The 27,053-nt window shown below is 35.5% G+C and overlaps 1 protein-coding gene across 7 annotated transcripts in view; it reads right to left on the bottom strand.

Moving 5' to 3' along the window:
* Positions 1–259: 259 nt before the first annotated feature.
* LOC134530689 (uncharacterized) overlaps positions 260–27,053 on the bottom strand; it is a 41,609-nt gene continuing 14,815 nt past the window's right edge. Inside the window, exons 4-7 of one of the 7 annotated variants that reach the window (XR_010074857.1) lie at positions 20,274–20,434; positions 19,072–20,184; positions 17,068–17,347; positions 12,684–14,507 (exon numbers count right to left, since the gene is read on the bottom strand). Coding sequence is in view for 5 of the 7 variants with exons in the window: in XM_063365758.1 (XP_063221828.1) it covers positions 1,361–3,460 (2,100 nt within the window). In the remaining 2 variants the exon portion in view is untranslated. Of the gene's footprint in view, positions 17,348–19,071; positions 20,185–20,273; positions 20,435–27,053 lie in introns of those variants that run through there. The other 6 variants (XR_010074856.1, XM_063365761.1, XM_063365760.1 and 3 more) reach the window with 6 other exon arrangements.

Genomic DNA, 27,053 nt, shown 5'->3' with positions numbered 1-27,053 from the left:
GATTTGTCAATAATATTGGGCTTTCAATAACATATTAGCATATTTAATATGCTTCTCACATATCATATGTGAATATTTTCCTTCATCACATGTTATACAATAGCTACACTTATTTACAAGAAGAGACATTATTTGCTTCTCAGCTATGAAATAATGACAATAACCTCAAGATAAATATTATTGATTGAGTGCTAGTGTATAGTGTTTATGTTTTTAAAGCTGTTCATTAAAGACAATCTTTAAAATTCTTTATCTTTCATTTCTTCTTTTCTCAATATAAAGTGGAGTGTTTTTACATCCTATTCATAAGAGTGTGGATGAAGTTGATATCCACTTATAGTTTCGGGTGTCCTGTGGGAACCCAATTAAAGTGCATCATTAACTACTAGACGATGAAGAAGCATAGGTAGGGGCAAGGCAGTAGCCTGGATCAAACTGTAAGTACTCATACCAACAAGTGTGTTCATTTAGTAGGATATTTGTCAACTAATCTTTAGGCCATTAATTATATGTAGTATTTAGTTGTGTGTTGCATTAGTTATACATTGTAATATGTCACATAGTGTTTGTACACATCTTATGCCAAATTTTATTTAAACCTCACGTGTATATTCATTGCTAATATGGTCGAACTCGACTAATAGGGTGCTAATAACTGTGTCTCAACACAGTAACTGTACACACAGTACATAATATTTGGTATGTCTCTCTAGGACAATGTACCAAACCAACGCTCAGGCAACACATATGCTCCAAGCACAAATATCAGTTGGAATAAAATCATCAACTGACAAACACCCTAATTCTTCGAATATAAATTACCATATCGAAGCAATGAGGTACCTATACACCTGGATTACCTCTATCAACTTACGAGGATATATATAATTAAATTTCCTTAGTAACATAAACAATACAATGATTTTTTAGCATAACACAAGTAATAATGGTACATATTTGGTGTTCTAATCCACCACAGGTGTTTTGTAAGGCCTAAGCTGACTCAAATTGTAATTCCCTACAATTTTTCCTGTATCAGGGTCCTATAGAGTGTAGCAGTTACATTTCTCCACAGCTACTACTTTGTAGGGACCTGAGTACAATAAAAATAGTTTCTTCGCTAGATGAGCCCACTTGTTACTAGTTGGTGCTGTACGGCGTAGAACTAAGTCTCCTACAGTGAATTTACTGATCCTGGATGCTGGCTTCCTTTTCTTCCTAAGGTCGGCTTCTCTTGTTAACTTGTCTCGTACTAGTTCTTCTATTTCTTCTTCTATTCACTCTTTCTGTTATTAGCCCCTCCATGTCATGTCCAGGTGTGTTACTTCCGGGTATAAGGTTGGTGGTAATACATCCAACCTTACTGAGCATAATTATTTTGATGCTCCTCAATTACAGCTTGAGAGTAGCTGCAATTCGCAGTCTGCTGAGGCTGCGTGACTGTGCAGTTGGGCGGAATCGGCTGCTGCCGAGCAAAATATCCTCGCTGCATGGGATACGATGTGGTTGGAGGATGGTTGATTGTAGAGAAACTCGCTGGTGATTGATTCACAGGAGCGGTGTCTGCTACAGGGGGATGCAACATATGCTGTTGCATATTGTTGGGCGGCTGACGGTTAGAGTAACTCCTGTACTCCCACCTGGGTGGCCTTCCATTTGGATCTTCAGGACGGTAATGCTTTCCCCACCACTGGTTTTGGTTGTGGGTGTAGGGTTTCTTCGGCTGGCGGTTTCCTTGATGTTGAGGTTGGAATTCCCTCCTGGTCTTCCACTTCCCTGTCCGGTACTGTTTCGCAGGCTGCCATGACGTGCAGTGGACGTTGGCCTTGCCGCCGTCGTTACCACGCTGCCAGGGTGTGTAGAGTGGGGCTGCCTTCTGATGTGCTGGCTTGAGGTCTTTCTCCACCTCACTATTGTTGTTCCTGGACAGCCGCTCCAGCCGGTCGAAAGCGAGGACCTGTTCGCGGAACTCTGTGATATTGTTGAAGCTACGCCCTGTCAAATGTACTTGGTACTTGATGGGTAGCTGGGAGGTCACCATCGCCATGAACTCAATATCACCCATCTCTGGTTCGAGGTAGCGCGTCCTCTCGAACATTTGAGACAAGTGTGTCTCCAGAGTTCTGTTCTTCTTGCTATCATACCGCTCGGTATGCAGACGTGCCCTCAGTGTTCCCTGTATTTTCACATTCCAAAACTGCTGTTTGAAATGGCTTTTGAATTCTTGGTAGGAAGTGATGGTACTTTGTAATACCTCCCACCAGTAATACGCATGGTCCCTCAGTGCAGTTGCCATGCATTTCAGGCGTTCAGTATCACTTAGCCTGAACATGTCAGCGTATTCCTCGAAACGTCGAATGAATCTCATTGGATTCTCTCCTTCATGGGCAGAGAACCTAGGCATCGCCTCTGACCATTGGCGTGCCGGGTGGTGCATCACTGCAACGGGATCCAAGGTGGTGTGTGTGTTAGCGGGGTTGGAGCGTGTGATTGGGAGCTCAGGTTGCTCAACTTGCGGTGAATCACAGCTACTGAGGATTTCATTGGCATTGGTGTTCAGGGCTGGGGCCAATGCTACATGGTGACTGGAGGTGCGAGTAAGATTGTCTACCCTCAACTGCAATACCTTCTCTTGTAGCTTGCCTACCTGCTGCTCTATGTCCATTGAAAACTCTGTCTGCCTTTTCACTAATGTGTCCACATGCTCCCTCATGTCTGTGGTGTGATTGATTACCACATTTTCAATCATGGTCTGGCATGTGGATTGAATTTGTTCCAGGCCACAGCTGTTCTGAGCAGCTTGCTCAGCTAATTGATTTAACCTGTCATTCAGCTGGCTGGTCTGGGTATTTAACTCTGTTGCTAACCTAGTTGTAGTACTACTGCACTGCTGTTGTATTAGCTGCAACTGTGTATCAGTGTAGCTTTCGTGTTCTGCCAACCGCACAGAAATAGCAGCCACACTACTTTTTACTTCACCCATTTCACTTTTAAGGGTGCTATCTATGATTTCCAGTTGTTGTTTAATGCTATCTTTAGTGCTATTGAGATTTTCCTCCAACCTAGCATTCTGTTCTTCTAGCCTAGTACTCTGTTCTTGTAGCCTAGTACTCTGTTCTTGTAGCCTAGTACTCTGTTTTTCTAAACTAGCTTGTTGTTGTTTGTGGTTAGCTTTCACCTCTTGCCACATGCTTTGCAGCATGATGAGCAAGCTAGCACTTGTTTCATTACTAATTGCAGCTGGCAATAAAGGTAAGTGAATGTGTGGTGTGGTGGTAGCTTGGGGTGGTGTCACATCTACTCTAGCCGCTCCAGCATGTGTTACTGGGGTAACAAAATCTGTGTTATGTACTTGGCTAGGTGATGTGGGAACAGATACATCTACAGAGTGAGTAGACTCCACACTGCTGTCCCTGGAGCTGTCCTGACTGACACGTCTACTCCTTCCCCTAGTTTCCATATTTACTTATAACTTACAACATAAGAATACAATACAAATATGCACACTATCGGCCCCACAGTTCGTGCGCCAGAAAAAAAAATGTTGTGTCTCTTATTCCCTTCTGTACACAAACGTGTACGTGATGAAACTAAGATTTTCCATTTTTAATTACTCAGAACGTTATTCCAGGACTTAATACTAGGGCGCCAGAGGTCATCAAGAATTAACAACAAAATAACACAAAAAACTTATTTTATTGTTTTAATCATAATGAGAAACCTCGAGTCATGGAAATAATAACCAAACAAGCAAATATTAAATAAAGTCTATGGGATGTCGTAGATAACCTGACTCTTGAATAAAATACAAAATAAATAAAGTTCCTGAAATTGTTCACTGAGTAAAAGTTTTGGGGTTTTGCTCCGGCTTGCTCGAGCATGAAACGCCTAACCAAAAGACTTCTGGACTTGTGTACATATAGTTTGTGCTAATGTGAGTAAATTTGCTGTTAATCGCCGAAAGTCAATGTTCTACTAATTTTATGATAATCCAAAGTTTATATAATTATAGTTCGCGTATGTTGACGGTAAAATTTACGCCAATTTTAATATATAGCGATGATGCAGACCATACCTTAACTATAGATGCTTAATGTCGTTCGTAAAATACTTCGTCGCTCACGTGAATTGAATGCGATTATTCTGCATTCAATTACAGGGCGTCAATTAACATTGCCCAGTATTTTGACGTAATTTCCAGATCAATAACGCCGAAATTAGCATCGCCACGAACGAAATATTTCCAGAGGGAATACACTACCACACGCACTAAATGGCGTCATTTTCCACTCTTTTTCTTCTCTCTTGCCGAAATTAAATTGTTAATTGAAAAGGGCCAATCACGGCCGCGACACGTTAGCGTCCTTTTTAATGAAGCCAATGAAATGTCAATATCAATCAAGCATAGGCTCGTTAAAGCTGTTCCGAACGCCGCGCGATTATTTATTTTAGCAGTAGTCATGACGACACAGCACGAGATGCGCGCGCCGCCATGCGTGGAACAAAACAAAACACTGCCGAAAGTATCGGGAAGCGGTATTAACCTCGAACGTAAAACAATAATAAACAGTTTCAGTTAGTCTGATAATACCGTAGTATTACAACATCTGTTGTTTACAGAAGTTGAAACAGACTTTGTGGCATCGTGCCAGACATTTTTTTTTGCCTGCGGAGATTTCGTGTTAACTGAAATTTACAGATGTGATATTCAAGACTGGGGCAGTAATATTAACGTTGCGCTAAATGAATCCGCGCAATCTGAAGACGTGCTAAGTGAGGGATAGGTGTATATGCAGCCTTCGGCAGACAGCACTCCAAGTGACGCAAGTTTGGCTCTAGAAAATAATACAATTTATATACGTAGTGGAAAATCATTTTCTTTATCACAGAAATTTTTTCAGCTAAAGTACACAACTTGACAACCTGCTGGAAATAGTGAGCAAGACAAAGTGATAGGTTTTGCATGTTTCAACACATACAATAAATTGCAAAGAAACCACAAAGAGACAAAACAAAATAAATTTTACTGTACAGTTCTTAAACTTATTAATTTCACCAACATTATTTTTAATATTATTGTTTAAATTTAATTTAAAATACCTAAGTTATTACTATAAGCTTCATCATAACATAACATTCTCAATCTAGCGTGAATTTCGTACCAAACTATTATAACACCATTTGTCATCTTTAATAAAAAATTTAATATAAAACCATTCCATTAAATTGGTTTTCAAAAAATAAAGCAAACATAACCATTATTTAAAGGGGGGAAAAATACATTTCAATTTAATGATTTGTTACAACATAAACAACTTATTTTACATAAAACTTCTACCGTAAAAAAGTTTTATCTTGTTACCCAATATTATTACTAATACCTTATAGAAATTTGCATTCAATTAAAATACCAGTATCATAGCAAATTAATTACAGTGTTTGCACAGCCTTTTTTGATTTTTAATAACTCAAAATAATTCTGAAACTGAAACAAAGAAGACATGTAACAATATTACATTACCAAATGAGTGCACCTCAGTTCCATAGAGTATCTATACAAGTGCAGTCATTCCACTTCCGGCCACTCCCTTGCATTTCCTGGATGTGGATAAGTCTGGTGGGGTTGACAAAGTTTGTTTTAGATCAACAAGTTAACAGTCATACATTTATACTTAACGGGAGAAAGAGAGGAACCAACAGATGTCACCTAGGTTTCAACAGTTTTTTTTGGCCATAACTTTTATTAATCCTTTAATATTGGATATTTGGCCTTTTCAAAGCATTGTACATTATTTATTAGAGTGGCTGAAGTTAAAAGTGACTGGCTGTTACAGTATTTTTCTCTGTGAAGACATTGGTACAAACGACACTATTCTATAATCTCAAAATATTTACACCTAATAAAGAATAAGTTTCAATATTAAACAATAAAATCTGTTATAGCTTAAAAACTGTCAGAGTGACTCTCTCCCCCTTCAATGTGTGTAGCTGGTTGATACAGATAAGCAAGAATACTTTCAAGTGACTCTTGAGATGATAAAATAACTGTCTCGAGTGAATATTGCTCATTCTACGTAAAGTACGATTATTAAACTATACACCTATTCTTTTAGATGAAAACTTGTTCCTACAAAATCAATTGTACAGAGATATGGAACTACAAATTGCAAGTGATCAAATGTGTGCTTTCATGTAACAGAATAGAGTGTGTATAAGGTGGTTGTAAGCTATCCTCTGTTTAGCCTTGCACCATATATCAAGTATTTATCAGAACAGCAGTAAAAAATCTTGTGCATTAAGAAAATTACAATGCATCTTTAATAAAACTGAAAGGGTCTACAATATTAAACCTGAAAAAAAAGTACAAATTGTGTAAATTTTACAGGAATAATGAGTGAAATTGTGCGCAAGATGTTTACAATATGGTTATCAAATTTTTCCCAGGAGAAAAATCCCAGGACCACATACTAGTTAATTGTTAAGGAACGTGTAAAAATGGGCATACCCATTTCAAAACATCACTCTATAATACAGGAGCCAACATGCCTTTTAACTTACGTTACTACGTGAATGGAAGAAAACTGCCTTCACACTTGCATCATTTTCAACACCTGAAAGAGCAAGTAAAAACCCATAAGCTATGCTCAAACACCACCATAATTATGCTGAAGTGATGCACTAGTAGCTTCATCACAGAAGAAAAGTATTCAGACAAATTCAAAAATAAAACTATATTAAAAAAACTCATGGTTGCGTGGCCACATTGGTAGTGAGACGTTCTAGACTACTTGTAGTTCTACATCAGCTTGCCAACAGTCCTACAAACCTTTTTTTTTTTAACTAATGAGGATTTTACATCAGCATGTAAAATTACAACAGCAATAAGTAATTTTTTTTGTAAAAATGACTACAGTAATAGTACCAGCATATAATAAATAAGAGCATAATGAAAAAAAGTTCAATTTACCAAAATTTCAGATCCTAATGAAAAAACTTGGAAATCTTGGCTGCTTTTAATTCATGTACTACAAAATACTTCCTACTTAAAAATAATATGCACCAAACAATATTAAAACATAAAATCTCTGTAAATTGCATACAAAGAATCCTTTTATGATGATTCTCTTGAAAGCACAGCAATAGCTGATTCATATTACAAATATGCTGCATGATGAACAAAAATTAAATCGAGCACTACTTTAACATAGCGAAAAGCACTTTTTACCACATGCTTATTATCATAATTGAAATGCAGGTATGTATTTTATTTACTCAAGTGCTGAAAACGTACAAAAAGAAAATGGTCATTTATAGATGACAAAAATATTAAAAAGTAGGTGTTACATTGGATGGTTATGTTCAAAAACTTAAGGGCCCTCTTAGTCAGAGGTGTATGAGGCATGATAAAAAAAAATTACGTTGAATGGATTTTTATAGCAGCTACTGCTGACACTACTTTTTTTTTTTTGTAGTAATAAGCCTGATCCGTTGAGATAGTTTAAACAAGTGTCAAGTTTAAACAAGTTGCAACTTGTCAGTCTGCTTCCAGAGCCAGAAGAGTGAGGTCGTGTTTGCCATGCATGTCTTTGGCGCATCATGGATTTAGAACAATGCTGTAACATTAGGTTTTGTTTCAAGTTGCAAAAAAGTGCTAAAGCTCATTAAATGTTAAAAATCTGTGTTAGGTGATAATGTGGTGACTGAAGACAGTTCACAAGTGTTACAAGTGATTTAAAAGTGGAAATTAGTCGGGTAAAGAACAATTGTAATGTCCTTTAACCTTAAAAACAGATAAAAACGTGCAAAAAAAATGGCAAAAATATTTAGTTCAGATGGCGATTATTTGAGAGCTTACAGAAAAACTGAACATCTCGTTCGGGTCGGCACAAAGCATTTTAACCAATAATTTGCAAATGAGACATGAGTGCAAATTTGTTCCCAGAATTTTCACTGACGAACAGACAGAAAATTGTGAGTCAGTTTGCAAGGAATTGAAGGATCGTCTTGATGCAGTTCAGGACTTCATGGACAAAATTATACATGGAGATTAAAGTTGAGTGTATGGCTATGAACCCAATGGAAAATGAGTGGCTCTCAACTCATCCTAAGAAGTCATATCAGTCAAAGTCAAATAATGTAAAGGACAAAAGTACATGCTCATTGTTTTCTTCAATAGTGAGGGCACAGCATGATTAAAGTTTGTTCCAAGGGGAACAACGGTAAACTTAGAATATTACAAGCGTGTACTGCAAAGTTTGTAAAATGATGTACAGAGAAAGAGACCAGTAAAATGGGCTTCCTCCATCATCATGATAATGCACTTCTGATCTGACAATTTTTGACAGAACAAAAGGTTCCTGTTTGTTCACATTCACCTTACTCTTTGGAATTAGCACCACACAACTTAAGGCTCTTCCCAAAAATAAAAACTGTGCTAAAAGGAAAACATTTTGACACCGTTTCTAACTTTAAGAGGGTCACAATGCTTCCGATCATGGAATCAACATTGGATAAGTGCATCGCTAGCCAAGGAAAGTATTTTGAAGGGGATTAGTTCAAATTTGATGTAATCTTATTACTTTGTTTGTATTAAAATTATTCATATTATCATCACACCTCATGTGTGTTAGTGAAAGGGAGTGATAAGACTGGTGCTGCTAGCACAGTATGACCTCTAAGAGTAAGTCTTCTTGTTGTGCATGGGGCAACTGTAATATTTGAGTGATGATCATAACATTATATGGTGGTGAAATGAAGATAAGGTGTATTGCAAGTCCCTTTGAGTGCTTTCAAGAATCTGTACAAAATTTTACATGCATAAAAATTATTCTAAAACCATGCGTTTTAGCCTTTTCACTCTTCTAAAAATAGTCTTAAAACAAAATACGGAACCAGAACTGTTGTACATCTGCCTTGCTCGTGATGGTTGGCATCACTGATAACAGGTGAATGTCAGTTCCGGTTATGGCGCCTGTATATGTACCACGGTGAACGGACAATAAAGAATATTAAGTGCTAACTACATGCACTTGCTTATCTACAACTTAAAACCTATGATCTCAAGTAAAACAAGAACCATTCATTTGTCCTCAGCACATTCTTAAATGCTTTTCGTAAACAGACACCAACGAGATATCTTGAACGATTTTTGAAGCACATGTATTTTTTTCTAAAGCTCTGTACACCATATGTGTGTCCCAGTAGGGTGATTGGACCTCCAATATTATAATGGGTTATGAACTGCATATGTAGTAACATGGTGCTCAATTGGAGTCACGATGGGAGTTGGAGTCAAACTCATAAACCTTACCACACAGCATGATGCAATGGTGTTCATGACATCAGACAATCCCTTTTCTTGTGTGAAAAGCATTACACATTTCTTTTTTTATATGAACACATTTCCAATAATTGGGAAACCACTCAACAGCACTGAATAACATGTTTAGCATTTGCAATCTAAATGCATTGAGTGCATTAACTGAACAAATAAAATACACAATGATATGTTTGGTTGTGATTGATCACCTTTTCAAAATGATTCTGAACTAACCTACTCTTTGAAAGAAGTATGCAGCTGAAATTTGCAAATGTTATTACCATTATACAGTGAAACTCTGTTAAGACATTTTTCAAGGGACTGTCGAGAAGAAACTTCTTACAAGGGAAAAGGAAACTATTCTCTTTTTCATAGCTTACTATCAGTATAATTGAAAAAATTTACAAATGGTAACAATTTCTTATGAAAAATAGAGCCTAGGACTATATAACCAAACAAAGATTAAATTTCCTATTTGTGAAACTAATTCCTACTTGCATTTACTTACATTGAATAATAAATGTTTACACAAAACAGTACAATATTACATGTTCTAAATTAAATTTTTTGAAAAAAGTGATCCAGTGTTGTTTGCTTGTAGTTCTTCTCAGTTTGCTCATTATGAAATTTTCAATGAGCCAGACACTTTGCCAAATGTTGTCTGGCACATTTGCAGTTCCTTGAACCAAGTCCTGCAGCCCTTCCAGATGCACTAAGGCATCAGAACAGGTTAGTTTTGATGGTGCTCTTGGTTCACTTTCCTCATCCTCATCTTCATCATCATCATCATCTTCTTTCTTTTACAATCACATCACTGTTGTTGCTATTGCTTCAGCACTCTGAGGCTCACAAGGCAGAACGCCACTGTCAGCTTCAATTTAATCATCAAAACTACAAGTGATTTGTAGTTTTCTTTGCAAACTTTTCCATGCATTATTGCACGCACCCTCATTGCCACCATCACCCTTATCAGTTGGAGCTACAGTGTCACCTCCAAAGCTTGCCTTCTTGAAACAGTTGGCAATGATGGTTGGGTCCAATGAATTCCAAGAAGCCGCAAGGAAATGCAGTGCATCTAATAGACACACTTTGTAGGGTGGAGAGTTGGGTGTTGTGTGGTTCATTTTTGTTATTAGTCTGCACACCAGTCTCTTGCGATAATACTGCTTTAGGACCTTGGTCACACCCTGATCTATGGGTTGCAGAACTGACGTGGAATTACCAGGAAGAAACTGTATCCTCACATTCCTCAAGTTCGCTACATTCTTTGGATGGGCAGGGCAATGGTCCATAAACACAATCCAGGGAGTTCAAATATTGTTCAAAGATGCTGCAAGTCATCCATGCAGTTTTATTATTTGTGTACCTACACGGTAAAGTTTTCACATTTTTAAAACATTGTGGATGTTTTGCCTTCCCAATTACAAAAAGTGGAAGCTTCTCGGACCCATCCATGTTGGCCCCCACAAGAACACTCAACCTCTCCTTGCTCTGTTTACCCCCATGACAAGCCTCTCCTTTTAAAACAAATGTTTTGTCAGGCAGCATTTGAAAAAAGAGGCCAAACTCGTCAACATTGAAGATGTCCTTCAGTTCATACTCGGATAGAATTTGAGGCAATAATATTTTCCAGGCATCTAAACTCAACATTAAGTGTCAAAGCAATCTGTTCTGCTTTTTCTTTTAAAATCACACCACTCAATGGGATACCGTATTTGCTTGCGTAAAGGGCTCGCCTGCGTATTCGCCCCCCCCCCCCCTCCTTGTTTTGTAAACATTTTTGAGAAAAAATTTAAAAACGAGTTTTTCTGGGTTTATCTGAGGGCAGGGCAGCTTGGCTTGCATCAAACAGCAAGCCATGTATTGTGAGCGGCGGGAGGTGATTTTGTAAGTGGCAGTGATACAGAGACTGGTATTATAGTTTGTCCACTCTCATTAGGACTGTCGTGAGGCGTGACAGATGTACGCAGTTAGTCGTATCTCAAACAACATAAAGATAAAGAAAGCTGGACTCGCGCGCTTGTGTTGATGTGCAGTGTTGTCGGAGAAGAAGAGGGGAAGTGAAGGAGGAAGGGAAGTGGGTGGAGCAGGTACTGGTATTTCTAACACTCCTTTGTCTGGTTGGCTGGCTAGTTAGCAGGAGGGAGGTTAAGCCACGCCTCTGCCTCTCCCCCCTGCGGACTCGCTGCCTCCCCCACCCTCCCTCATTAGGACAAAGACGCACGACTTGCCAGCTGTTTCATTTAATCAAAATTTAATTGACGTTTAAATAAGTTATGGCAGTATTTCATTTTGCTTTTATAAAATATTAGTTTTTCATACCTGAAAAAAAGAATTTCCTCCAATTTTGCATATAGGCCCCCCTCCCCTTTTTTGGAGTTGAATATTGAAAAAAAAATAAGGGGGGGGGGGGGGGGCCTGTACGCAGGTAAAAATGGTATTTTGTGCACGTTGTTGTTTAAATCATTCAAGCAATTGTTTTTCTATCTCTTCATATTTTACCACTCTTCCTCTTCTTACAGGTCGATGAATTATTGCCAGCCTCGGAACGTATTTCTTCTTGTTTGGCAACAATGGTATTAAGTGTTGGTGGTATTCCCAACTCCTTAGCGATCGCCACTCGTGGAACCTTGGGATTGGAATTAACTTTGCTTATAATGTCCAGCTTTTCTTTTAATGATAACGCTTTGCGTTTGATTGCACTCTTATTTAACGCCATTATTATGAAACTAACACCATATTTTGTATCACCTTCAAATAAAAAGAAAATAAAAATTAAAAAAAAAAACTTAACTCCTGTGCAAGACGGCGCTAACGTAATTAGCGGTAATCTGTGGTGGTAATACTACAACTTCATGCACAAACTCTGTACAGGCATCAACCAAACTACTACGATGGCAACCAGCGCTTGCTACATGTTAATTTTTATACGCGACGTGTAAAATGTGAAACGACTAAACGAGTACTAAAGAGAATATACATGTCAACCAATTACGTATTTTTAAATTAAAAAATATAACGGTGATTTCCCAATAAATAATGCATTTAAACTTAAAAAAAGATTGTTTCATATGGGAAAATAATTTTACAAAGATCGTCTTACACGGAAAATAATAACCCACATCATATGGAGAAAATGGCGGGACCGAAGCATTTGATCGTATAAAACGGGAAATCGTATTGTGCGGGATCGTTTCAAACGAGTTTCACTGTAGTTAATCTACACAAACCCATGAACAAGTCAAAAATGGTGTACATGTATGAAATTATGTGTTTCCATTACATACAGTACTTGTCCAGTGCCAATGAGTATAATTCTATTACACATTGGAGAAATTTAAAGTAAGGATTTACACTGAACACATCAGCTCAAAAAAAAATTTATTTCAGGCAGTTTAAGTTTGAAGTGGAAATTGCCACAACATCGTACAACTCCTGCAAATATGAATGCTGTGCAGGTTACAATGGTAAATTATTATAACACAAGATAACGTAATTCTCATAACCTACCATCAAAACAAAATGTAATGAAATGTTTATATCACATAGTATGTATTCTAATCACACAGAATGTATTCACTTATAATTTGATGTTGGGTGCCTTCACAATTCACTAATGAAACAAAGATATGATGTACATGGAAACTATTTTTCTCACAAAACAAGTTATACAAAATAACATTTGAAAATATACATTTTGCAATTAATTTCTTTAATACATGATCATTAAATCTAAATAATGTAATAAAATACTAAAATATAAAATGAAGCATTACACAAAACATAATCTATTACATTTTACAGAGCAGCAAAAATCACATACCATTATATCACCTGTTTAAATATGCACCAAAGTTACACCTTTCAGATGTATAAAAAAAAATACTCTAAATAATTAGACTAGACCTCAGTCAGATACACAACACAAAAGCTTTTCATAACAAAACAAATTATAAAATATAAAAAGTATATTAGCTTAGTTATAAATTTTTGGTGATGTATATATCACAGATATGCAGATTCCACAACAATAATTCTGTACGTATACATGAAAAAATGATTTCTTGATAACATTAGCACACAAAATTACAGGGTTGCTACAAGACAGTATAGAAAACAGTGAAAAGACCTGTTACTATGTTAATCAAAATATATGAAACTTAACTATGTATGTAATTATGTTGGTTGCATCAGAGCTAAAACCAAATTAACCACATAATATTAAATACCAAATATTTAATATACGTAATATAGAAAGTATTCCTGTCAGACTATTACTTCTGCGATAAAAGTATTTTCTGAACATAATTTAGTAGTTATTGTATGTTGTTTAAACTATGACAGTAGCAATCCAAAACAAAATTTTACGAGACATCATTGGTATAAATAATACTGCAAACCAAACTGGCACAATTAAAATTATTTCAGCAGCTGCCAGGGATGAAAGCTGTTTAAACATTAAAATAATAATAACATTAACAATCAAAATTCTCACCAGTACTTTTGTCAGTTCAGTGCTATAAAAACATGTCTAGCTTTAAATACTTTATAGTAGAGAACCTTTCAACCACAATTATCTGCACATTATGCATTTTTAGTTGTAAAAGTGACCTACAAGTCCATCCTTTTTTTTTTTTTTTTTTTTACTGTTCACTAAAAATCACTTTAATAGTGGCTGTAGAACAAATGTATCTAAAAACTACTTATAACTGTAAAATCTTAATAAACAGATGTATGTTCTTTTCTTATTTTTTGGTTATTTTACAATAGATCTCACAGTCTTTCATGTAACAAATTAAAGTAATAGTTTTAGGTTGTGGCTTCTGTTTGTTATTACAGCATGTTAAAATCTTCATATGTAAAAGTATATATTAAAAAAAAACCAGAAGAGAAGACAGAAAAGACATTGAGTAGCGGCTTCCTCCCCCAACAGCTAATCGCCGGCAACCCATAACACTCGTCGCATTCCTCACATTCATTGCGAAGGTTCGCCAGAAAACAGTGCTCAAAATGTGATGCAGTTTGTAGGCACAGTGTATATTTTCAACTAAGCTCTTTTTAACTTACTAAACAAATAAATAATGCTCGATGGCTTTCAAAAATTCACAGATTTCTCGTAGTTTTCCCAGACACAAAAAAAAATTCCCAACTAATTAAAGGTTTCCAGTTTTTCCTGGTGAGCAGCCACCTGAAAACAAAATACAAATATTTAACTGATGACAAGGCACCCCAAAAATTGTAATGTGATGTATCACAAAATTTGGTTATATATCAGAATTTGCCAGATTTTCCTCCTTTGTGAAATCTTGGACTTGTTACCGTAAATACGGAATAAAAAAAAAGTACTTTCTCTTGTTTATGTACGGATTCAATAGCGTACATCAGGCTAGATTGTATAGTTTTAGGCGAATCAATAGCAATCATTCACAAACAACGGTATCAATATAAAATAATGATTTTTGGTACTCAATCATTGGTTTTTATATGCCCGCAGCACCAATTTACAACAAATTCATCACAGGCTAGCATCAGAATTCAACAAAAGCCAGCTGACATGGGGGTTTAACATTTTGGTGCCTTGTTTGACTTAAGATATTATCTAAAAATAGTAGAATTCATGTTAACAAAAATTTAAATGAAGTCGGTCTTGTAGGAAGGAGATCAAGATTGACGTGTTATCAAGTAATAGGAAATATTTAGCTGTAATATCTGCAGTGTTCATGTTGACTGGAAACTTAGGCAAGACCTATGTGATTAAATAAAATTAAACACACTATTATAAAAAAAATAAGACCACACATGTTTTGATGTTGGTGGGAAAAAAAATTAATCAAAAGAAAAACAAATTTCAGACAAAAAAACACTGTGACTGTGAAATGTGGCGTAGACATCATCAGCAAATCTGCAAGTGTGCCGAGATAAAGTCAGTAACTTGTAAAACAAGTATTCTACATAGGTAACCTAATTTTATAAACTAGAATTTTCAGGTATACATAAAATTTATGCTTTTAGTGTAATAGTAGAGCTTGTTATCTGAATTTAATACAATTTATGTAATCATGGATCACGTACGCATACTTTTTACACAGAATAAGGCTGGGTATCGCCTAGCTCTTCTGTGTACATTACTTCGTGTGACTAATAGGAGATGAGTATTTGGCAGAGGTGGTAGCTGTTTACATTTTAAATATGTGTTTCAATTACAAAATTATCTGGGCACATCCACTGTCAAATTAATACTTAGTGCTTTATTTTTATTGTACATATATGTCAATTCCTATTGTTCTTGTCTCTCAAAAAAATTTTTTTAGACAAACATCTGTTACATAACCATTTTATAGTTTGGTACCCTAAATCTTGGCCATCAAACTTTAATCGTTTTGCACATTTCGTACTGCATCATTAAATTAACAAATAAGCTTTAATTTCCACACATTCATTACATTTGTGTTTGTTTGGAAATTTCATCTATCTCGTAAATTGCCTTTCATGTTTCTGTCCATTATGGGATCGGCTATCAACAAAACACTTGCTCGTACATGATCAGTTTCTAAGAAATAAATTCTAGAAAGGGACTAATACTTTTAACTAAAAATACGGCACTACTCATTTTTATGCTAAATGTTGAAACAAGGTAAAATAACTACATAACACAAGTTAAGTGAAAATTTTAAGTATAAATAAAAAGAGACATTTTTCTGAGAATCAAAATGTCCGAACAAAGATTTATGTATTATATATGTAGCTGATTTAATATAACCAACTTTGCACTTAAGTTGTTTTTGCCTAATTCCCAGAAGCTACTACTTTCATTATTTACCTCGCAGACATCTCTCTCTTTTTCAGCAATGAGCACTGCATAACTGCACACGTATCATGCATCAATGCCCATTTTGGGTTATATAGGGGGTAGTGGTGTCTCTGGAGGGAAAAGATACATGGTAAATATTGCAGCCATTTCATTTGTTTTCCTAGTAAATCAAAAGTTATAGCATTGAAAATCAATTTCAGTAGGGACTAGTGAGACTTCTCCCAAGTATAACTATACTATAGCAAAGCATATATAATCAGATTGTCACTAACTTCTAGTGTAGGAGATTTTGTAATGTAAAAATTAATTTATTTTGACAGAGGAACATTTTATAATTAAAAAGATACCTTTAAACTGTAAATAAAACATCCCCCCTTCACCCTAAGAAAAGGAATCAATAGTGAAATGGTGCTGTGCACCCCTAATGTCTGGAAATTTTAAAAACACATGGCGATTCAGTTCTGGAAAAACTTAAAAAGAAATAAAATTTTGGAGTTCCAAGCTTGTAGCAAACCTGTATAAGAAAAACATGTGCATCCACTGTTTTATAATAAAAACTACACAGGCAAAATGTTTTTTCATATCCAGTGCTAAGTTGTATCAAAAGCTGTAAAAATCAACAATTTTCCTGACTGCTGTCAATCAGTAAATTAATAATGTAAATGACATATACACTTCAGCAAGCATTCCAAAAAAGATTTAAGGTTAAGAACTTAATACAGAGAACCAAAACTGAAAACAACATTTTACATCTTTTAAATAATTTACAGTTGATTTGACTACCTCTTAGAAATTTTACAGTCATGTTTTATTGTCAGTAAGTTCATACCAGTCTAAATCAATTAACATAAATTGCATTACAATACTTTGCTTAACCACTAAATACCTATTGCAAATTCCGCACACACTAGTCAAATATTTTTCTATCAAAACTTACTGTTAAAAAATGCACAAGGCAGAATCACAAGCAAGCATGCCTTACATCAAACACTGGCAAACAGCCATTCAATGATATGGAGTTGTATTCAAGACAACAGTGAAAGCACGAGAAGTAATATCACTTGCTAGATAAGGTACTCTTCAGAAGCTGATAGAGCTGCGAGAATGACTAGAAATAGGGCTGCCGACAAGGCTAGCACTGAAAGTCCTGTCGCCACTGCTTCTTGACGTCCAGGTACGGGTGGTGGTGGCGAGACTCCAGCGAATGCTGCGGGGAGCTGAAAAACAACATTAGAGATCTAAATACACTCTACAGCTAAGGAAACAACATGGTGTACACAAACAACTAGCTGCTAATAACATCATGCAATACATATGATGCAAATTTCTGCTTGATCTCACAGGATTTTATATTTAGGGAAAATCTATGAAAATTTATGAAACTGAAAAGGTTCTACGTATTTCTTCAAACAAAGCCATGCTACATGTAGGGAAAAAAAGATACAATAGGTCTTTCTGCATTGGTAACGTGACTCGTTCATGAAAAATTCATCTCAATTGTTTTTGATAAGATGCTAACAACTCAAATACTATGTCTGTATAAACTGAAATGCTTTTATAGGCCTACATGTCACTATGTCTGTGGCATACTGCCCTTTGGTTAGCTTGGATGGTTGGAAGTTGATAATATTATTAATATCCAAAACAAAATACCATTATGATAATTTAATATTTTTTCGGGAACTCTAGGACACCATTATTAGTAGAATTGGCTCCCCAGGACCAAACATTTGAGGAATCACTTTCACTTGTATAGGCGAACACCTACAATATTAAGAAAAATATATGTATATAACATATAACAAAATTAATATAATACTTCAGTTGCCTACTACTGTACTGCTTAACCTACACTGGCGACTTACTACATCACTTTCACTACTAAAAGTAAGCTGTCTTGTTGCAATTATTTATATATTCACATGCACACATGCACCCATCCACACACATGCATGCATGCACACCCACATGAATGCATCCATGCACACACACACATGCACACATACAAAATACATAAAACACTCATTCTATTATTATGTTGCAAAAAGCATCATGCATACACACAGTCAGGCTTCTCCCAACAGCTACCATAAGGATTTTTCTGCTAGCTAGTAAAAATATTATATGGTGGATTACAATAAAACTTAAATAACTTCAAACACAAGCTAAATGTAAATCATAAAATGAAGCAGCATTTAAATAAAACATTACCTTGAATCACTAAAATTTTAATTTTCTAATACTAGACAAAATGGATCAGAAAAATTAATTAAATTCTTGTTTGTGCATGCATTTTTACTCATTTTAATGTTATTGATGTATTATTTTTTTTAAATAAATGCTTCCTAGTAAATTATTGTTACAAGTAAATCTAGTTCCTGACATGCTTAGTACAAACTACTTTATTGTAAAATGTAGCATATATCACAACCAACATTACACTCTTTTGGAGAAATAAATACATTAAAGAACTTTATCATCATACTTGTTGAATAATGAACAATTTTTTTAATATTTTTGTAAATAAGAATAGTTTACAGAATTAAAATCAAAAGACCGAATTGCCTATTTGAAAACTCAAACTGACATAAAAACTGAACCATAAATTCTTGTGTATACATAATTTTTACAAGATGCGCCTTCGTAATGATGATGTTATAATGATTACTTTCTCTTGAAATATTTCCTTTACAATAATACCTAATATTTTTTCCTCTTGATAAAAGAGTTGAATCGTTTTATGTTTGAAACCAGAGCTAGATGTCATTACAGAAATTAATAATAATTATCCTAAAGAAATATTAAACACTTTAATTTGAAGATGATTTTAATAATTAAGTACTAGAAGAAATAGGTAAAAATAAAAAAGTTATTTGAGTATCAATTTTTTTTTTGGGAAATGCAATTAATGACACTTTTAACAATAGAATACAAAACTTACCTGACAAAGCTAAGATCTTGTTTGTATCGCACTATTCGCTTCTTGATTTTTACAAAGGAGTAAGAGTATGCTTCAACATGCACATCCAGTTTCTCACAGATTATGTAACACATAGCTGGTGGGGCTTGTTCCCTGACAAATGGTCCACATATACTTAGTTTCTGCAGTGCTTTGCGACCACAGCGAGCAAGAAACTCTACAATAAGTTCAGGTGTCACATTACAATATGCCAACTCGAGAGAACGCAGGTGTGGAAATGAGAGGGAGTTAGCAAACACTCTAGTGAATAGGTCATCAGTGAAGAGGGGGGAAGCAGACAGCGACAACTCCTCCAGGTTAGCATTTGACAAGAGCCACTCCAGGTACACTGCAGGAAAGTCGTCATTGCCGAAGTTCGAGCCAAACAGCAACCTCTTTAAGGTGGGGAATGGTTTGGACGCCTTTAAATCTTTGGGCAGTGGGAAGGAGTCGTGTAAATACCAGTTGTAGTACAGACCCAACGTCATCAAGCGAGTGCAAAGATCCTGAAGGATCTTCATGTTGACCCCGACAATGCCCTCCAAAGAAACAGTAGATAGCTGATTGCCATGAGACTTTAAGATGGGAACGATACTCCCTTCGAACAGAGTCATGCTCTCAGATTGATGTTCCTCCCAAGGCTTCCTGTTCCCACTGGAAATGCACTGAACATCTAATTGTGATAGCCTCTTCAACTTGGCCAAAGGCAGCAGGGCCTGTGATGATATACGTGCATCAAACTCGACGCGAACTCGTTCGATGTGAGGACACACGAGTACCACCATCGCAAGCATGTTGCAGTGGTCCTTGGTGCACAGTTCTAGCTCTATCTCCCGCAGGCGGTAGTTGGCAGTCTGTGCAAACAAGCTCATCTCGACTCGAACAAGCCATGTCTTTGCGGAGTGCATCTTCTGAAGTGCGCGTCCTACTTCCGGATGTAGTAATGTGCGCAGCTGAGGGTTGTTTCGAAGGACATGAGAAACTCCTGCAGCAGTCACCTCTGTGTCTCTCAGGTCGAGTTCTGTCAGTGTTGGCAGGTGTTTCAACTGACTGATGGATTTGTCTGTCAGAAAACATGACCTCAAAATGAGAACTCTGTAACAAAGAAACGACAATAACAAATTATCCACAATGCTGTGGCCCATGCAATCCATTTTCCATACTTATGAATCGCACAAATGTACCTTAATTTTGGGCAGCGATTTCTGATGTACTTGAGAGATGTACTGTTCACATGAGCCATTGTTTCAAAGTCCAAAGTGACAATTGTACAAAGACATGGTGAAATAGCTTTTAAGTATGATAAAACTTCTTTTACATACTTCAGTTCTAGATGCTTCAAATTCTAAATAACAGAAAAAATATACACTGATCAAAATTTCACTCTGTTAACATCATACAGTACAAAAATTTAATACCTTAAGGAGAATTGATCCATGCAATCTTTGATATTTTAATTTTTCACTATATTCTGTAATAGATTACCTATTCATCAGAATTATTGGTATGATGAGAATTATTAACAGCTGTAAACATTGTTCACAGCCTTTTTGTATGAATCAAAAGCATCAAACTTTATGACAAACACCAGTAAATAATTGATTACTTCGTACCAACGACTAATGTTCTAAAAGTTACAGCAGTTCACTCACGATAATTTCATTAGTGTACTAAGCTAGATAATTAAAAAAAAAATCTAGATGGCACAGATCAATTACTCTTAAAACAAACAAAAAAAATATGCAACACAATTGAATGTTCATTAACAGTAAATCATACTTTGGAAGTGTTCACTGGCAAGATAAGGTGCACTGTTAAACTTCAATTAAGATGTCACTGCACCTCAAATCTTTGTGCATCTTCCCCTCTCAACCCTCCTAGTCCTTCCCCGACAACCCTTCCCATGGGTTATGTGCAATTTTGTTATACAAACTGCTATTTCATTAGCTTCTGCCTAGCACATGGTGAACAACTAGCGAGCTATAGTGATCAGCGAGTGTTCCAGCGTCTTCAGGTTAGTCATGGCAATCTCTTAACTTGTAACGTTACTGTGTTGATGAGAAGTGACCACATCTTTAAATGTAATCTTTGTCTTAACTCTTGTCTGTCTGAATTGCTCGTTTCAGCCCAATGTAAAAATTTATTGTTTGATTTAACTTTGTGTCGGGCTGCGTGCTCTTGTGCCAGTAGTTGTCATGATTATACAGGAAATTTCCCCCCCCCCCCCCCGAGTTGTAATGCAATTATCTTAGGAAATGCTTCTTTGTGTCTATTGCTTCGTCTTCCTGTATCAACCAACGCTGTACGGATTTCTAGTCGAAAGGGTTGACAAACTGTTGTTAAGGTGAAGTATTTCTCGCCTACTCAGAGTGCTGGGCATCACTGTATTTATTCTCTATTTATTTACTGCCCATAGTTTGTAAGTACTTTCAATGTATTTAATCTAACTGTTGTTTGCTTCCCATTTCTTTTTGTGTAACTTAACTTGTAAAGTTTTATTGTATTCAAGGTTTGCACCTAATCTGATAATATAATCGTAATTACGTTTGGGCATTTTGGCCAGAAATACTTTCTCTTCATGTTTTATGTAATGATGTTGTGCCTTATGCTAATATTTCTTTTATTTTTTAAAAATACGTCCCACAATTTGAGCCACTTGTTTATCTGTTTCTCGCCCTTGTAGCCATGTTAAAGTTTTGAATCCCAATGTTCTTGGAATTTAATAAACATCTAATCATTTGCTTCAAATCCTTATGTTTTATGTCTGAATATAAGATTTAGCTTCACTAACTAAACCCCTTTGGCCTCGTATCAGCACAAGGTCTTTCCTGCTTTCTGTTCTTTACTCGTCAAGCGAAATTGAAGGGTATTGGGAGTGAGTGATCCCAGTACACTTCAAAAGAACCAAAAAGATATTACGAGCATATCTCTGAAAATGCTTCTTTGCATTGATGACTACCTTGAGCTTGCTACAGGCTCTGCGAAAGTACGTGGGAAAAGACGACCTGCAAATAGGGCACAGCGTGCAGGAGTAGAATACCCGTGTATAACAAGCGAAATTGACTTTCCATTTATGAGCAAGCAAACAGTAATGAGAGAAAGGTACTATTGTACCACATGCAATTCCTGACAATTCAGTCATGAGGCATTTAAATCCTCTAAACTTTGGTTTCTATGGACCTGTGCACTGCTGAACCCTTTCTGAACATTGCAGATAGTGAAGCTACATCTGCACTTCTAGTGTGATCTATGATGAAGATGTAGAGGTAGATCCAAGAGGGAAGAAGTGCTGGAGGGACTGAAGGCCACCTCTCCTTTTTCCATTGCAACAAACACTAAATTAAATGGCATTTTCTGAAGGGTGGCGGAAAAAAACTTTAGTTTTGAATTTGAATCTACCCCCTCCCCTGTCTCGAGCTTCTGTATATGTTCCTGATGGTAGACTTACAATACTAAGGTATGTTATGAGTTCCTGATATCCAGTAATCACACCCTGTCCCACAATGTATGAACAACCTATAAAAAGCTAAGTTTAAATAAGTACTTTATAAGGTCATAATTTAGAACCTTAAATTAACTACAGCACTAGTTTAATGCCATACATAATTTGGAGATTGTAAAGATTCAATAGGCAAAAAAATAAAAATTAATTTATTAAATCAGACCTCAGTTAATTTATACTCTTGATTGCACCTTATTTATAAGCTAAATTAATTTATGTATTAAATTATGACAAGTAAACAATCAAGAAAGTTTTGCCCTATTATTTTGCTTTAAAGACATTTTATTTATATTAATGAATTTTGAACATAGTATTTATTGGAAGAAAAATAATTTAGTAAGGGCATTAATTTAATAGATGTTTTCGAAAACACAGCAAATAACTTGTGGCCAACTCCCCTTATACCGGGGTAGTTGCACACGTCCGCACTCACCACACCAGTCCCGTGTACGCGTCACCACTGACATACTGATACTGAGAGTGTAAAGAAATTAAGTTTAACAGACGCGCATTAACTGGTCTAACATTTGGCAAGTGCGCAAAAAACTATATTAGCATACTAAATTTACCGACAGTCCTGAAAACTCTATCGTGATAGGTATAATAATGAATTACCAAACCAAAGATGCTCAAACTTAAATACCGTAAAAAGGCAAAGGGACTTAAAAGGTAAATTCTAGGTATCATTTAAATTGGTATAATTACATTCACAGTGTAACGACATTGGTTTACAGACACTCTTGCAGTATAATTAATTCTAATCCAAAGTCCCAAAAAAGTCTATTACGTGGAGGGGGGGAGGGGGGGGGGGGGAACTGAAATTATGATGCTCCTGAGCCTATATAATCCAACCACTAAATCCCGTCGCCGCACTCTGTTTTCATCACACATCTTCTGTAAATCGTACCAGCCGGGAAAATAAAGTACTAAAATCCAGTTCTCACACTTACTTGGTACTGAAGCATACCTCTGAAGCCGGAGACTCCCGGGGTCGGGCGTAAACCCCACTCACTATTTGCGCCTCTAGCAGCACAATGTTTCTGTGGCCCGTGCACTAGCCCCACACCATCGCGCGCTCGTGTACCACCACGTTTTTCGCTTCGCCAAGCGTGCCATGGCATTACCGTTATATTGCCGTTAATTCTTGTTCACGTAATGTAACACAAGTTCCCCATGGCTGGGATGCGATTCCTCAATTCACTAGCAGTTCCGCGGCCGGCGGTCAAAAACACACTCCCCTCGCAAACAGCTGGCAGCCGCCTCCCACTCGTCACGTCAGCTGACGTCACCCCCCTCCTCTGCTACCACCCCTCACTCTGTTAGATCGTTCTCGTTACTTCTCGTACGTCCCACTACAGAGTAAGAGTACTTAACGTAAAATAAACTAGGTACACTATTAAAAAGTTACAATAAATAAATATTAAAATACAGCATTAACTAATATAATATGACTATCCAGGAATAGAAGCTGTCTGGATAAATATAAAAACACACGATAAACCTTTAATCATTGGGAATATTTATATCCCCCCTCAAACAACTCCTTCAGCTTACACTTCATACTTTGAAACCCTTGAAGATAAGTTTGTGAATTCTGATGTCTCTTTATTAATAATTGGTGATTTTAATGTTCCAGGCATTGACTGGCCTCAATTGCATACCCAAAATATAGTTCATTCAAATATTAAGTCGAAAGCCAGATCATTAATCAACTTTGTATCAGCATGAGGTTTAATTCAGCTTAATCAAACTCAACCTTCGGCTCAACTCTTGGACCTATGTCTCACTAATATTGAATCATGTCTGGTTAGCAAAGCTCTGGAACCACTAGTTAAAGAAGATAGTTTTCATCCTGCATTATAGAGATAAACTTCCAATTTGATGATATGTCAATAAACGATAATACATCGTCTTCATATAAAAACTATAAGATTGGTGACTATCTCGGCCTTTTTATTGCTCTTAGGGACCATGACTGGTCAATTTTATACAATTCTAAAAATATAAATACCATGGTTGACTACTTAATGTGTACAATGAATGATCTCATATAATTATATGTACCTACTACTATTAAAAAGGCTACAAAATATCCCCTATGGTATTCCAACCAACTAATAAAATCTCTTAAGAAGAAATCGCACTATCATAAATTATATAAACAAAATCTGAATCCTTTTTACTATTTATTATTCTCAGATTACCGCAAGGAAACTAAATCACTTATGTGTAGGGATAAAACAAACTGGCTTTGTAATATTAACAATAAAATTAAGCTAAACCCTAAATTTTTTTGGAATTATGTTAAAATAATGAGAAAGGGTTATAGTCAGCATCCCTCAATTAAAATTAATAACTCAATTACGGATAATAATTATTTAATTGCGAATTCCTTTGCTGAATATTTTTCAAGTGTCTATGTTACTACAAATAACACAAATAACCAAAACATATCTCCTTGTTGTTCATACAATATTCCAATGTCTAATATCTCGATTAGTTTAGTCCTATGGAGTATAAAAACCATAAAATCTACTTTGTCTACAGGACCTGATAACATACCAAATTTTATTATCAAAGGTTGCTCCTTAATCCTTGCTCCTCTCTTACAGCATATATATAATTTCAGTATTCTAAATAGCATCTACCCTGATAAATGGAAAATTGCCAAGGTTATTCCTGTACACAAAAAGGGCAAAACTTCTATTGTTTCAAATTATAGGCCTATATCCCTGTTAAATGGATTTGCCAAAATTTTTGACAAAATAATATTTAAACACTTAGCGTTTAATGTAAATAATAGATTGTCTGATTCACAGCATGGGTTCAGAACAGGTAAAACAACCATGACAAACTTAGTCTCCTTTCTTAATCCTATTTATTCAGAAGTCATTACACGTGGTCAAGTAGATGTTTGTTACTTTGATTTAGCTAAAGCTTTCGACACTGTTAATCATCAAATACTACTAAGCAAATGTTCCAAAATTGGGCTAAGTGATAAATATTTATCATGGTTAACAAGCTATTTAAATAACAGAAACTTTTATGTTTCAGTACAGAATATAAGTTCAGATCTCCAGCCAACTCCTTCTGGCGTCCCTCAAGGTGGCACACTATCTCCTTTACTTTTCAATATTTACCTTGATGATATAATATCTGGATTAAAGAACTCAGTTGGCACTCTTTTTGCTGATGACTTAAAGATATATAGAAAAATCTCTTCATATCATGACAGCTATCTACTACAATGTGATATTACAGAAATTGCAAATTGGTGCACAAATAATTTGGTCAATCTAAACATGGAAAAAATTGCTATCATTACCTTCTCTAGAAAAACACTCGTTGCAATATGAATACAAACTTGATAACTTACCTATTAAAAAATCTCAACATGTCAAAGACCTAGGAATTTTACTGGATCAAAAACTATTTTTTCATCTTCACGTTGAAAACATTATCTCGGTATCTAACAAAATACTTGGTCTAATTAAATTTATCACCTTCAACACCTCAAATATCGACTCTATTCTCTCCCTCTATACAGCTCTAATAAGATCAAAACTTGAATATGGTTCTATTATATGGAATAGCATCAATAACACTGATATTGAAAAGCTTGACAGGATTCAATCTAAAGTATCTGACTATATTAACAAAAAATTAAATACCATCAATAACATGGATTTAAATTCCCTCCTTGGTTCATTATCAACTAGAAGAAAGATCTTAGATGCCATTTTTGTCTTCAATTGTTATTATGGTAATCTTATATGTCCTCATATATTTGATGTTACTGGCATTAAAATTCCTTCTTTTAATAGCCATAACCCACCTTTTTTGTGCACACTTTTAAATACAAATGATATTATATATAGACTTGTTAACAATTTTAATATGTATGTTAATCACTTACAACCTACCAGAGAGAAAAAACTTGTTAAAAAAATTATTTTTTCGGCATCCAAAGATTAATTATCTTTATGCTCTAATGTTATTACCTAAATTATTTAATACCAGATATATTAATCTAAGGATAGTAACTGTATTTATCCACATAATATTATATGTTCTGTACTTATACATTTATTACTTTCATGAAACATTTTTGTTATTTTAAGTAATTTTTAGAAGTTAAGCACTCATATGGATATTTGTATGTTATGTTGTCTTGTCTTTGTTTTTGTCCTACTATTTGTTGTTCTTATAATTTATTGTTTTGTTCTTATTTTTGTTCTGTTACTGTATTTGTTTTTTTACTTGTCTTACATGTTGTGCCCACCATTGGAGCCTTGTGCTGTTGGTGTGGCATGTAACAAATCAAATAAATAAATAAATAAAAAATAAATAAATAAGGACATAAATAGTGTTATAAAAAATTTAATCATCTTAGAATAAACTTTACGCAAAATAATAATAATAATAATAATAATATCCAAGACGATTGAGGCCGCCACAAGTG

Source organism: Bacillus rossius, chromosome 3, assembly GCF_032445375.1.
Source record: "Bacillus rossius redtenbacheri isolate Brsri chromosome 3, Brsri_v3, whole genome shotgun sequence".
NCBI lineage: Eukaryota > Metazoa > Arthropoda > Insecta > Phasmatodea > Bacillidae > Bacillus > Bacillus rossius.
The sequence above is the reverse complement of the archived record's forward strand: the minus strand, read 5'-3'. Positions and strand labels throughout refer to the sequence as shown.